At 44.6% G+C, this 15,139-nt stretch overlaps 1 protein-coding gene across 1 annotated transcript; it reads left to right on the top strand.

The window, feature by feature from the left end:
* The first annotated feature begins 378 nt into the window (after positions 1 to 378).
* On the top strand, positions 379 to 13,481 carry LOC786760 (butyrophilin subfamily 3 member A2). The gene is given in 15 exon segments (XM_059880728.1): positions 379 to 514; positions 1,466 to 1,608; positions 2,145 to 2,331; positions 2,614 to 2,664; positions 5,632 to 5,721; positions 5,956 to 6,251; positions 6,253 to 6,304; positions 7,702 to 7,983; positions 8,371 to 8,481; positions 8,971 to 9,171; positions 9,348 to 9,368; positions 9,452 to 9,478; positions 9,846 to 9,872; positions 10,353 to 10,379; positions 12,586 to 13,481. Coding segments are annotated over 13 exon segments (1,359 nt in total). The 5' UTR covers positions 379 to 514; positions 1,466 to 1,608; positions 2,145 to 2,177; the 3' UTR covers positions 12,606 to 13,481.
* Positions 13,482 to 15,139: the final 1,658 nt, after the last annotated feature.

Here is a 15,139-nt window from a genome sequence, read left to right as displayed (position 1 = left end):
CTCCATGTCTGCTGTACATGCAAACAGACGTTAGCCAAAAACCACAGAAATGTTTTAATTAATGCATGTCTTCCCCTCTTCACACATTCAAACCTTTTATTTCTCTACTAAGTAAATCTTTTATGAGAAAAAATAAATCTATTATCATATTTAAGACATAAAGCAGGTGTATATAATAAATACTGATTTATACATACATAAATATGCATAAATGATTCAATTAGGGAAACACAGAGTGATACAAAGTGAGAATTAGGCTGGGATTTTTTTTCACAACACAATATAGTTTCAGTTTTCAAACCTCCTCACTGGTTTCTACCCAGCAGCTGATGAGAACCACCCCTCTGAGCCAATCTGAAACTAATTCTTTCACAGACCAATTCTTACTCTTTGTCAGAGAGAGCATGCATCACTTTTTCCTTTCTTCCAGAGAAAAGAGACTCTTATTTATAATGAGGAACTATTGATTATCTTTACTCTGTGGAATGTAATTTTCAGATGGGATTGCCAAGAGGTAAGTGTGGGAAAATAGGTAAAATCCAGGGTGATAAGCCTTGGAAGGAGGGAGGCTGAAGAGCTGAGAGTGGGCCTTGCCCAGAGAAAGTGATGGGAGCTCGGGTGTGCTGTAGTAAGGGGATGAGGGGGTGGAGACAGCAGGGCAATGCAAAGGCTAAAGACCTGAATTTGAGCATTTGTGGGAGAGTCACAGTGTGAATGAAAAAAGCTTGCTGATTGCATGTTCTGTGATCAATTACTGTGATCAAAAAGGAGCAAAAGACTCTTATCTCTCCTAGTCATCTCTGGGAATGTGTTCTAAGAGATTCTGAAAAAAGATATGCCTTAAAGATTTGCATGTGAAGATGTTCATTATAGAATTATTTGTAATTTAAAAAATCTGAATCAACATATGCAACAGTTGGAGAATGGATACAAACACATTGTCCAATCATGAAAGGGATTTTGGAATCATGTTTTTAATAAAGAGTTTTTATTTCTAGGGTGGGAGGGGGGTTCAGGATGGGGAACATGTATATGCCCATGGCGGATTCATGTTGATGTGTGGCAGAACCAATACAATATTGTAAAGTAATTAGCCTCCAATTAAAATAAATAAATTTAAATTAAAAAAAAGTTTGTATTTCTAGTTGTAACAAAGCTGGATTTAATTTGGAGATTTAAATTGTATCTACATTTTGCTATTGAATCTTATTTATGATGAACAGCTTTAAACTCGAATGTTTGTGTTAATACTTGACTTTTTTTTCTTTGAGAGTAGTTTCTACAAGTGGAATTTCTGGGTCAAATGATAATTTTGACAATTTTCAGGCATTTAGTATATATCTATGGTCAAAATACTTCCAGAAATCCTTATAGTCCCATGAAGCAAAGTATATGATTACTATCACAAATTATTTAAATTTTATTCCTTCTTATTTTTCTCTGTTTTGATGTTGTCTTGTTGTAGCCACGAGTTCCGGGAAACAAACTCACTCAGAAGAACAATGCAGATAGTGGAGTGCAGTTTATTACACCGGCGGGCCCAAGGCAGAGTCTCCTCTTAGCCAAGGACCCTAACCAGCATTTGTGAAAATCTTTTATACCCCATGTGTATGTGTCTGAACCCACCACCCCAAATTCCTTGAAACTTACATAAACCAAGGAAAATACAATCCTAATAACCCCATCATTCACATGCTATGTGCTCATGTGCTCAAACAGTCAAACAATTAGCCAACAAGCAATAAACCCGAGGTTACACTCTGATAGATATAGAACAATTTATGGCCTGTCTGGAGGAAGGGGTGATTAGTGTATGTTTTCTCTTAGGCGATGAGTAACCTAGATACGATCTTCAAGGTTCCCCTGTCTGGAGGGGGACTTATCCTTCTGTTGTTGTTTTCATAGGCAATAAACACAGAGTTCAGAATCCGCTGGAAAAGTGACTGAGCATGATCAGCATGAACAGGCCTAAGATGGAGTCCAGGCCCTATGAATTCCTTCTTCAGTCTATAATCAGGAATAAAAAAAAAAAAACAACAATAACATCCCCCCAAAATTAGTGAAAATATATTCCTCACTCTGAGGACAGCATTGAAATTGTTACCTATATAATGATGATAATAATAATAATATCCTCTCTCTAGCATCTTAGGGAGCAGTTTTGAAGAGCAGAAGATATGGTGAAAGGCAATCTTTTGTCTGAGGATATGTCTGAGTTTCATGCAGGCTCCCAAAAAAACCCAGCTGGACAAATTTCTGCTCCCAGCTCCTCCTCAACCCACTCACCTCCCTCTGCCGGCCTCTTCTCAAAGGCCGGTTTAAGAGTAGCAGGTACTGTGAATGCGGGCCTGATACTGGTTTGTTTAGGGTGAATTAGTGTGAGGAGACTTTATTTATTTATTGACATACAGTTGATTTACAGGAGTTGGTATTTTCTGAACAACCAATATGTTGCAGTCAGAGTAATTATTTGTAAAAAATTTTAATTGCTGAGTAAAACATGAAAACTTTTAAAACTGAAAACATCCGAATAATTTTCAAAGGTAGGAGGCAAAGCACAAAAGTGTCTCTCATTCAGTCTTCGATTTTCAGTTTAGCATGATCTCTTTTAAGGTGATTTGGACAGTAGCCTGCCAGGCTCCTCCATCCATGCAGATTCTCCAGGTAAGAATATTGGAGTGGGTTGTCATGCCCTTCTCCAGGGGATCTCACCAACCCAGGGATGGAACCCAGTCTCCTACATTGCAGATAGATTTTTTACCATCTGAGCCACCAGAGAAGTCCAAGGTATAAACATGTACATACAAATCAATAACTTAGGTTTTGTTTTTTAATATAATCATTAATTTTCTCTGCAGTGTGCTTTTTATTTATTTAATATATCTTTATTTTCTGGGTTAGTGACTATAAATTACTCTTAACTGCCACACTGAGTTCCCTCATACAGATCAGCCTTTATTTAACCAACCAGTCTTCTGTTAGTGGTTAGAGTGGCTGGTTAGCTTGTTTACCCCCCCGCCTTTTTTTTTCCACTTTTAAAAATAATGTTTCAGTGTCAGCCTTACACACAATTCTCTCTGCACCCATGCAAGTGTTTTGCTAGACCAGATATCTGGAAGTGAAATTACTAAATCAACTGTGTACATTCTAAACTTCCTGTTTCATAATGTGTCATGAGTAACTGAAGTTCAAGCAGATTTTTGAAATCACAGAGCTGCTGAATCGTAGTGCCATGACTTACCTCCCACACCCTTTTCATTTCCAACATCTAACACATAGTGGGCCTGGCACACAGTGAGTGCTCGATAAACATTTGTTGAAGGAATGAAAATGCCTGGTTGAGACCCGCCTTATGCTTAACTCTCCAATTCACTCGCCTTGGGGTTAAGAAGTGGTAGGTTCATGGGACTTCCCTGGAGGTCCAGTGGTTAGGATTAGGCACTTTCACTGGCAGTGGTCCAGATCCTGCAAGCCGCAAAGCTTAGCCCAAACTTAAAAAAAAAAAAAAGAAGTGGTAGGTTCAGCCTCTGATTGACCCAGGGAATCTGCCAGGATCTTGGACCACAGTCTGATGGGAGAGTGATGTAAACTTTGTGATGGCCATGGGTTGGGCCTAGAGGAGACAGATGGGCACACCCTGAGTCATTCGTCAGCACACCATTTCATGTGACATTTTCAGGGAAGGAAAGAATACATGATGGGAGAAAGGAGAGGGTTCCATCTGGAGTTCTTAGTCTTGGAATAATCGACTCTCAGGCTCTCCACTATATAGGGAGGAAGACAACTCTGGTGTGGTTGGAGTGGAAGCCAAGTTAGAACTCCAGCTATAATCAAGCCTGGCTAGCTGGCAAGGGCCCCACACTTCTCTTATCACACAAGGTGGAGGTGCTTTTACAGACCAAGATACATTTGGAAACACTGGGCTGGAACTGGGGAGTTGCAGGGGCCCTGCCTCTGTGCTGGGAGAACCCCAGCACTTCATAGAGGCATGAGCTGCACTGGTCTGCTGTGTGTTTGGAAGTTGACATATTTGCCCTTCTGTGCAAGTGCCAACAATTACATCTCCACCCCTAAAAGGCACTTCCCTAGCAGTGCAAAGACCAAGATAGGGAAATTATTCATTGCTGGTGAGCCCAGAGGCAGGCCATCTGCCAAGGAGCATTGATAAACACAGGAGGAAAGGGAAAAAAGAAAGTGAACCATTTTCTTTCCAGAGATGTTTCTCCCACTAAAGAACAAATGTTTCCCCCCAAAGAACTTTTTTTTTTTTTTGGTCATGCATGAGATTAGTTCCTCCAGGGATTGAAGCTGGCAGTGAAAATGCAGAGACCTAACCACTGGACCACCAGGGAATTCCCAGAACAGTTGTGAAAAGAGTTCACTAAAGGCTTACCAAGTTGCAACACTTGCATGTCCAGGATAGGCTTGCTCTTTGAAACCACTTTATTGAAAAATAAGAATAAATGCTTTAATACAACTAAGTTCCCAGTGGAAGCACAGGAGGCCAGGCTCTGCTCTCTAAGCCAGGCCAAAAGAGTATTATCATTATGCAGAAAAATGCTTATCTCCATAAACTCTCCACCTCCCCTCCTCTCATTAGTTGGATGACACCCAACTATTCTGATCATCTAAACTGAACTAAAATGCTAGTGAGTATTGATGGTTTAATATGTAAGCCCTCATCCATTCACTAACTCAACAAATATTCACTGAGGGTTTCATGTGAACCACCACCGTTCTTACAGGTGTCTTACACATCAGGAAACAAAATAAACCAATATCATTGCTTTGTGGAACTTACATTCTAGCAGCTGGAGACAGATGATAAATGTATGATATGTTCACTGGTGAAAATGCAATGGGAAAAAGAGAGTAGTTGAGGGGGATGGGAACAGTTTACCACAATTCTGTGATCAGAGAAGGTCTCATAGAGGAACTGATTTTAAAGGATGGACTTGAAGGAGGCGAGAGAGTGAGCTTGTGGATGTATGGGGAAGAGGGTTCCAGGCAGAGGGAAGAGTCAAGGTCAAGGTCTTCTATCGTGTTCTGTCCAAGGAACAGTAGGAAGGACAGTGTGCCTGGAGATGAAGTGAGGCATGCAGCTCCAGGAGGGCCATGCCAGCCATTGGAAGGACTTCAGCATCTACTCAGAATGAAATGGGAGCCCACAGAAGGTGCTGAACAGAGGAGTGACAGGATGTGACTCAAGGAATGTTCTGGATGTTGTACTGAGACTGTAGGGAACACAAGCAGAATTGGAGGACCCAAAAAGGAGAGTCCTATATTAATCAGGGTGTGATGGTGGAGGCTTGGACCTGACATAGCTGGGGAAGTGTGGGCGAGTGTAGAGATTCTGAACATACTCAGTAGAGCCAAGGATGTCTTGATGGGTTAGGGTTACTGTCTGTACACTTAACATACATATTTTTACGGGAGGTTTTCCGTGTGGGAACTCAAAGGTGAAGAGACTCGCAAGCAGACATTTTGGCAGAGGAGGATCATGGGTCCTTACACTACTTATCCTGTGTTTCTCCCTGAGTCAGCCCTGGGGAGGCAGAGGTTCCTACACAGAATTCTCCATCTTCTTCCAGGTGGTATTTCTGCCTGACTCTTTCTGCTATCTCTCTGCAGCACTGATGAAAATGGCTTGGTGCCTAGACTTCCTTCCATTTCACCTCCTTATCTGCCTCATCTCTGACCAACTGCTGACTCCTTGCTCAGGTAGGGAACAATGCTGCTGTTTTGTATTGGAAGCAGATAATTACCTGTTTGCACCCAGTCAGAACCTTTGATCCCCTCATTCCTGGAAGTCCTGTTGCAAACTGAAGGCTCACATGCCATTAAGACAAATGTCCTTCTGTCAGGATCCTATTCCTCTCTAGGCTTTTCTAAGCCTGAGACAACCCCTTCCCATGATGTCCTCATGGAATTACCCACCCCCACTTTTCTGACCAGCTCAGTTTGCTGTGATTGGACCCCCTGGCCACATTCTGGTCATGGTGGGTGAAGACGCCGAGCTGCCCTGTCACCTGTCCCCAAAGATGAGCGTGGAGACCATGGAACTGAAGTGGGTGCGATCCAGCCTCAGGCAGGTGGTTTTCATGTATGCACATGGCAAGGAAGTGGAAGACAGACAGACGGCAGAGTACCAAGGGAGAACTGAGATTTTAAGAGATGACATCACTGCAGGGAAAGCTGTTCTCCGAATACACAACGTTAGAGCCTCTGACAGTGGAAACTACCTGTGCTATTTTCCAAGACAGCAACTTCTATGAGAAAGCCTTATTGGAGCTGAAGGTTGCAGGTGAGCCTTCAAGTTCTGTTCTGAGTGTATTCCTCTTGGGACCTAGGAACAGATGCAGAGTTTCTGCTCCAAATCCACCTCTCAAAGCTCTTGGCTGATCATTGGGAACTGCCTCCTCTGTCTTCTGACTTTGTTTCTCTGAGACCCTCAGGAAAGAAGCAGGTCTTCCTCCAGGAAGACCCCCCTCCTGTACACTATCTTGTCAAGTAAAGAGCTCCCTCCTGCCAACTGCCAGGGTCTAAACTGGGAATGGAAGGTCAGGATGGGAAGGATAGGAAAACATCTCCTTGGAGATGGTGCATGGTTGTCTGGGTTCAGTTGCCTTCCAGGTGGCTTCTGGGGGCCCCTCCAGGTACTCGCCACCATGAGCCCTGGGAGGCTGACCTGTAAGGGCAGCATCTGTGCTGTCACTGTTCTCCAAACCACACCGCCTCAGAGCACACTTGCAATTGGACCATTTGACTTCAATCCTTGTTGCAGGAGGAGGAGTGCATGCCCTGTGGGAGCATGGGGGTCTCAGGAAGAGGGTGATAGAGGAAACTTGGCATAGACTCTGGGCTTCTGTTAGGAGATTTAGGGCAAGCTTTATGGAAATGGGCTTTGCTCTGGATGGGATGCTGTCAGAGAGGAGGAGGTATATTTCTGTGGGTGGATAACTTCATAAATCTTATGCAGGAGGAAGACTAGAGTGAGGCTAATCTGGGACTAGTAAAGGAGTGGTGTCACTCAGCCAGGATAGGGGAATGTTTGGTCAAGGTTATGTTTGGGACAGTGCTCTATTTTTCTCTATCGTCAAACATGATTTTTGTTGGTCTTGTGTCTTCACCTGTCATAGTGACAAAGGGCCCTTTGATGCTGATATTCCATGAAATTGCTTGTGTTCCACAGGAGAACACCAAGACTAGACTCATATTCCATGTCAAGCGTTGCATATCTCTTTCTCAGGACATATCTCCTTCTCTTGCCATGTAGCTTCTGGCTGGGTTTGGTCCATGGGGAGCCATAGCAGAAGGTAGAAGCAGGAAGAGAGAGGGGTCAGGGTACTTATGCCCCTGGCTTATTCACTGCGGGGCCACCTCTAGCTGGCTATATGCCCTTCCAGAAGATCACAACTCCTCTTATGAAAGCTCTCTCTACATGTCTCTCCCACTTTAGGTCTTCAAAACAGCTCCCTCTTCACTCCCCTTTGGGTTTAGGGGTGGGTGGTAACACTCCATTGTTCCTGGCCCTGGAGTACTGCTCTATTCCACGTAGTTTTCTCCTCATTATGACCACCCTTTTGCAAACAGTTTCTTAGAAAACTCGAGTTTAATTATCTGAGTGTGCCATACAACTCCTGTTGAGACCCTCACCACAGGACACTCCCAAGAACTGAGGCTCATTCATCCTTTCCACAGCACTGGGCTCTGACCTTCACATTCAAGTGATGGGCCATGAGAATGGAGAGATCCACCAGGGGTGCAAGTCCACCAGCTGGTATCCCCAGCCCCAGATTCAGTGGTGAGATGCCGAGGGCCAGAACATGCCAGCTGTGACGGCACCTCCGGCTGCAGATGGAGCGGGCCTGTATGCAGTCACATCATCTGTAATTGTGAAAGGTGGCTCTGGGGAAGGGGTGTCCTGTATCATCAGAAATCCCCTCCTCAACCAGGAAAAGACAGCCCGGATTTCCATTGCAAGTGAGTACCCTGCTTAGTTGCAGGTGTACTGTGAGGAGCCATGGCTGTTGGAAGAAGAAGGATGTGAACACCTGGAACTAATATAATATAAGGAAGTCAATTATACTTCAGTTTAAAAAAATTCCTTAAAAGAGACATATGTAAAATTTAATCTATAGAAAATTAGACAAAATGACAATTTAAACATTAACCAATTGAAATCTAGTATAGCCATATTAAAAAAGAGAAAAGTATAAAAACAAAAAAATGTAATAAATTTTGAAAAAAGAAATGAAAGGGGGATGTGTGCGTCTCTGTGGTATACAGTGAAAGTGAGTCACTGAGCTGAGTTCCAGAGCCTTTAATGGAACTAGGTTTTTTTTTGTTTTCTCCTGTTTACTTCACAAGGATTTACTGAGCATTTCCTATGTGCCAGGAATGGTGACAGGCAATGGGAACTGGAGAGAAATGGCGAAGATTGGATCCTTAAGCAAAGACGAATGACAAAGTTGGGGGCAGGTGGGTCCATGTACAACTCATAATTTAGAGTAAATGCTAATCCCATTAAAATATAGTACAAACCAGTAGAAAAAAGAGCAAAGGATGAATTATTAGTTCACAGAAAAGGAATAACACATGAAAGAGTGTCCAACCTCACTCACTAGAGAAATGTGTATTAAAACTTGTATGAGTGGACAGGAGACTCGGATAATGTTTTATGTGCATTTATTTGATAGTGGAACCATGTGGATGTAACTTATTATAAATTTTAAGAAGAAAAAAACTTGATTATGATGCTTACATAACAGATTTACATGTGAGAGACAGACATTTCAAGACAAGTTCTGGTATTATGTTATTATTGTATCTATAAAACCTTTGCGGGGCTTCCCAAAGTCTTACCTAAAGGTCTCTGAGAACTTAGGAAGAGAAAGATTTTAACATCAGGAGATGAATGCCATGAACCCTGTCCTGAGGGAGAGAAGCTAAGCCTGGATCCCATTGCAGACCCCTTCTTCAGCAGGGCCCAGCGCTGGATCATTGCCTTTGCAGGGACCCTGACGGTCTCTCTGCTGCTTCTTGCTGGAGCTGGTTACTTCCTGTGTCTACAGAGGAAAGAAAAAGAGACTCTATTCACGGAGAAAGAAAGAGCGAAAAAGGAAAAAGAAACAGCTTGGGCAGAAAAGGAGCAAGAACAAAGAATAAAAGGTATCTGACCTGGAGAGGGAGTCCTGTTTTGCAGGAGGGAGCTGGATCACCTCACCCCATCCCTACCTCTCGCACCCAACCCAGCACTTGGTCATCTTTAAGATTTATTTTCTAGAGGTCCTCCTCCTTCCACCCCGATAACAGTACTTTTTTTTTTTTTTCTGCTTCTTTTCCAGAGATGCTCCAGTATGAGCTCGGTAAGTTCTGATTCCCCCAGGGACCTATGCTCATCTTCCTATGACTTACAACTTAATGACTCACCATTTTTCTTCCATTTCAGAGTGGAGAAAGGTCCAGTACATAACTCGTAAGTGGCTCTGACATTTTCTCTGAATTCACATATAAGACTGTCTCTGCCCATATATTTTCCAGCCAGGTTCCTCACTGGGATAAAGAAATGTTCTGGATCCTTTTTCCCAGGAGAAGAAATATGGGTGACTGGAGAGGGGGAAGTATTTGGTAGGGAGAATAGAGAGTGTTTTCTTTTTTAATAGAGAAAGGGGCCTTCAATCTCCTTCCCTAAAGAAGAGAGGGGAGGTGAGAGTTGAACAGGCACAGGCAGAAGGTAGGAAGGGTGGAGTGGTCAAAAAGAAGGTGAGATGAGGCAAAAGTAAAAAGAAAGGACTCAGAAATGACAGAGTTCAGGTAATGTCTCTACCTTTCTTCCATTGTAGGTGGGGAGAAGTCTCAAACCTATCCAGGTGAGTGACCTGGATGTTCTCTGAGTTTCCTGGCACAGGTAGATAAACATTTAAACCTTTTCCCTGCTGCGTGACCCACTGGCATTTGCAGTAGGAATACTCAGATCTAACCCAGAGGCTCATTTTCTGTGGGGAGTACCATCCCTGCTTTTCTACAGCCTCAGAGAGGACCTTCAGATATAGTGTCTGGGCAGTTTAACCACTCCCTGCCCTGCCGACATACACACCCACACACATACACACCCCCACACACCCACACACACACACACAGCCTAGTATAGCCTGGCCATGTCACCTGCAGCCCCAGCACAATAGAGTGAAGAAAATCCACCATTTTTGAGAGGTTTTATGCCTGATTTACCCAAGCTGTAGATGAAGGAAGAGACTGAAGAAAGGGACACAGAAAAGCTCAGTGAGGAGAATGGGTGAGGGAAAGATCAGAATTAAGGAGCATTCCTTTTTGTGTCTCCTTTCTTTCAGAGTGGAAGAAGGCCCTCTTCCAAGCTGGTGAGTGAATCACTGTACATCCCCCAGGACGAAAACCCGAGGGACCATATTCCCTTTTTCTTTTCCACGTCTTGAGATTCTGGGACAGCAAGTTCCTGTGACTGGGAGAGTTCTGACCGGAGATCTCAGTCTCCAGCAGCCTTCCACTGAGTGCCCAGAGAACTGGTAAGAATTGGTCTCCTGGGCTTCCACAGATCTTTATGGGAAGGAAGAGGCATCAACGGTGGAGGTGAGGGGAAAGACAGGCAGGGTAAACTAATATTGCAGCGAGAGTGCAGATGCAACGTGACCAAGGAGAGAAAGCAATGTTCAAAGGTCATGTCCTTTCCCAAGGTCCATATGCCACCTCTTGCCACTGTGTGTCCTCAAGTTATTTGATGTTTTGAGCTTCAGTCTCCTCACTTGTAAACAATGATTGTAGTTCCTATTTATTTGAGAGTTGAGGTAAAGACTAAATGAGCTAATGAACATGTACTTGGTCAAAAAGCCAGCAAAAAGGAGATGGTATATTCAAAATGGGTGGTTGAAGAGGGCTTAAAGAATAAACTATTTACAAAGGGAAGAAAGAGAGCAAAGGGAAACCAACAAAGGACTATTCAATCCCCAAGGGTTCACAACAGTTGGGTGCTGTCACCATGCTGGGCCTGAAGAGATGGGGAGGAGTGTGTTTGGCCCACAGGAAGCTGTAGCTCACAGAGCGGGCAGCCTGAGATGAGTTATCCCCTTGGTCAAGCATCACTCCCTGAAGCTGGCAGAGAAGAAGTGGAGGAGGAAATAAATGCCATGCCTCTCTTCTTGCTCCTTCCAATCTTCAGCCAGTGCCTCCCACTGACCAAACCCAACAGGTGACCAGAGGCAAGGGAGCCCAGTGTCACTGTCCAAAGAGGACAGATTCTGGGGTCCAGAAAAGGTAGAAGAACATGGAGAGTGGGCCTGGGAGCACATGAAACCCTCAACATAATGCCCCTTAGCACAGAAAAGGACTGGCAGCTATTAAAACATCAGGGACTTCCTCTATGCCTGGCCCTAAACCAAATACACAATGTGTGTTATATTCTACCCTAAAGATTAGTATTTTTTAGCCCCATTTTTCAGATAAGAAAATTGAGGCTTAAAATATTATACAGCTTGGGTCAATGGAAAAAAGAGAAAAGACATTCACTTCATGAGTGGTAGCACAAGGATTGAAATTTAAACCCATATGCCTATGGAGCACGAGCTTCCCAGGTGGCACTAGTAGTAAAGAATCCACCTGCTAATACAGGAGATGTAAGAGATGAGGGTTTGATCCCTGAGTCAGGAAGATCCCCAGCAAGAGGGTATGGCAAACCACTCCAGTATTCTTACCTGGAGAATCCCATGGACAGGGGAGCCTGGCAGGTACAGTCCACTGGGTTACAAGGAGTTGGACACTACTGAAGGTCCATCTAGTCAAGACTATGGTTTTTCCTGTGGTCATGTATGGATGTGAGAGTTGGACTGTGAAGAAGGCTGAGTGCAGAAGAATTGATGCTTTTGAACTGTGGTGTTGGAGAAGACTCTTGAGAGTCCCTTGGACTGCAAGGAGATCCAACCAGTCCATTCTGAAGGAGATCAGCCCTGGGATTTCTTTGGAAGGAATGATGCTAAAGCGGAAACTCCAGTACTTGGGCCACCTCATGCAAAGAGTTGACTCATTGGAAAAGACTCTGATGCTGGGAGGGATTGGGGGCAGGAGGAAAAGGGGACGACAGAGGATGAGACGGCTGGATGGCATCACTGACTCGATGGACGTGAGTCTGAGTGAACTCCGGGAGTTGGTGATGGACAGGGAGGCCTGGCGTGCTGCGATTCATGGGGTCGCAAAGAGTCGGACATGACTGAACAACTGAACTGAATTGAACTGAACTGAAACGACTTAGCAAGCATCTATGCCTATGAAATACAGGTGGGCAGAGTCACTTCAGGGAGAGAAACAGGAAAAATGTAGCTGGAAGGAGCCAGCTCTAGATGTTGGTTAAGCAGACCCTGATGCTCATCACTTTCCCCTTTCCTACTGAACACTAGCCCCTTAGGGCTTTCCTCTGGTGTTGCTGAGAGGGTCACATTCAGGGCAGTCTATGGGCACCCAGCCCTGGACTTGGGCTTCCTCAACCAGATCCAGGGCTTGAGGGCTGAGGCTCTGAGATCTAGGAACAATGGTTCACCCATGATCCTGCCCCCCCAGAATTTCTGCAGAGGATGTGATTTTGGATCCCAACACAGTTAACCCCATCCTGCTCGTGTCTGATGACCAGAGGAGCCTGCAGGGGGCAGAGGAACGCTGAAATCTGCCAGACAACCCCGAGTGATTTGATTGGTACTACTGTGTGCTTGGCTGTAAGAGCTTCACGTCAAGGAGACATTACTGGGAGGTGGAGGTAGAGGTGGACAGGAAAGAGTGGCATGTGGGGGTGTACAGGGAGGACGTGAAGAGAAAATGCTGGATTAAAATGAGATGAGAGAATGACTTCTGGACTATAGGGCTGTCTGATGAGAATGACTACCGGACTCTCACTTAGCCCCGGACCAAACTGACTGTTGCCAGCCCTCCTGAAAAACTGGGGGTTTTCCTGGACTATGAGACTGGTGAAGTCTCCTTCTACAACACTGTGGATGCATCTCATATCTACACCTTCCCGCATACCTCCTTCTCCGGGCCTCTGTGGCCTGTTTTCAGGATTTTGACCTTGGAACCCACTGCCTTGACCATTTGCCCAGTGTCAACAGGAACAGGGAGTCCTGGTGTTCCTGGCCTAGTACCTGACCTTTCCCTGGAAACCCCAGTGGTCCTGGGCTCAGCTGAAGAGAATGGAGAGCCTCAGGCTGAAGTCACGTCCTTGCTTCTCCCTGCCCAGCCTGCAGCTGAGGGTCTCTTCCCTAACAGCAGCAACAAATCACAACCATAAAATGCTAAAGGCACACACAGTGTGAAGCACTCTACTAATATTAATACACTTATTTATTCCATATGGACAGTTGAGTTTGATACTGCTTTATTATCTCACTTCCTAGAAGTCACTCAGATAGTAAATGATGGCTGGGCATTGAATAATAAAACATTTACAGATGATTTACAATGTACTGGGTGTTGTGCTAAAAGCTTTAAATGTTTCACTCCTCATAGCAACCCTATGTCACAGCCTCATTTCAAGAGTGTGGAAACTGAGGCAGGGCCAAGTTAAGCAAGTTATATAATTCATCAAAGAGTCAGTGCTGTTGGGGCTCCTGTCCCCCACCCACCCACCCTCTACGCCTAGCTATTTTCCCAGCCCCATTGCCTCTGAGAGGGAGGGACCATGTGCAGCCCTGAGCATTTCTTCCCAGGGCACCCCAGGTTAAGGATCACTGCAGGTGCCTATGGAAGCCACACCCAACTTGGTTCCTTCAGGGTTGATTGTCACAGCTATAGGTCCAGCACTTCATTGGGTTGGCTCAGCAGGGTGACTTGGTCCAGAGAATGAATACACAGAAGTGCAAAAGGACTAAAGGCCAAAGTCTTAACTACTAAAGGGCATGTGTGCCCTGCTTCTCTCCTCCCACTGTCAATGTGATGTGCAATCCTGGAGCCAGAACCAATCCTCCTATGTTCAAGATGTCTAGAAACCCTAACTTAATACCTAAAGATTGTCTGTAGAACAAGAATTTGGGAGGAATGAAACCAGATGAACTGTTCAGTTCAGTTCAGTTCAGTCACTCAGTCGTGTCCGACTCTTTGTGATCCCATGAATCGCAGCATGCCAGGCCTCCCTGTCCATCACCTTCTCCCGGAGTTCACTCAAATTCAAGTCCATCAAGTCGGTGGTGCCATCCAGCCATCTCATCCTCTGTCATCCCCTCTTCCTCCTGCCTCCAATCCCTCCCAGCATCAGAGTCTTTTCCAATGAGTCAACTCTTTGCATGAGGTGGCCAAAGTACTGGAGTTTCAGCTTTAGCATCATTCCTTCCAAAGAACACCCAGGGCTGATCCCCTTTAGAATGGACTGGTTGGATCTCCTTGCAATCCAAGGGACTCTCAAGAGTCTTCTCCAACACCACAGTTCAAAAGCATCAATTCTTCGGCACTCAGCCTTCTTCACAATCCAACTCTGGAATCCATACATGACCATTGGAAAAACCATAGCCTTGACTAGACGGACTTTTGTTGGCAAAATAATGTCTCTGCTTTTGAATATGCTATCTAGGTTGGTCATAACTTTTCTTCCAAGGAGTAAGCGTCTTTTAATTTCATGGCTGCAGTCACCATCTGCAGTGATTTTGGAGCCCAAAAAAATAAAGTCTGCCACTGTTTCCACTGTTTCCACTGTTTCCCCATCTATTTCCCATGAAGTGATGGGACCAGATGCCATGATCTTAGTTTTCTGGATGTTGAGCTTTAAGCCAACTTTTTCACTCTCCTGTTTCACTCTCATCAAGAGGCTTTTTAGTTCCTCTTCACTTTCTGCCATAAGGGTGGTGTCATCTGCATATGTGAGGTTATTGATACTTCTCCCAGCAATCTTGATTCCAGCTTGTGCTTCTTCCAGCCCAGCATTTCTCATGATGTACTCTGCATATAAGTTAAATAAGCAGGGTGAACTGTAATGGTATTTTTAGTCACACAGCAGAGTCCATTTCTAGCAAAGGGATATTTCCACGCCTGATCAGTTATTGATGTTAATGGATGTTCCTTTCAGCTGACGGGTACCAGGCAGAAATTACTCTTCATCATCATCACTATTTTGTTCACCAATGTATCCCCT

This window comes from Bos taurus, chromosome 23 (assembly GCF_002263795.3).
Source record: "Bos taurus isolate L1 Dominette 01449 registration number 42190680 breed Hereford chromosome 23, ARS-UCD2.0, whole genome shotgun sequence".
Lineage (NCBI taxonomy): Eukaryota > Metazoa > Chordata > Mammalia > Artiodactyla > Bovidae > Bos > Bos taurus.
Note: the sequence above shows the minus strand (reverse complement) of the source record. Positions and strands in the feature narration are given on the sequence as shown.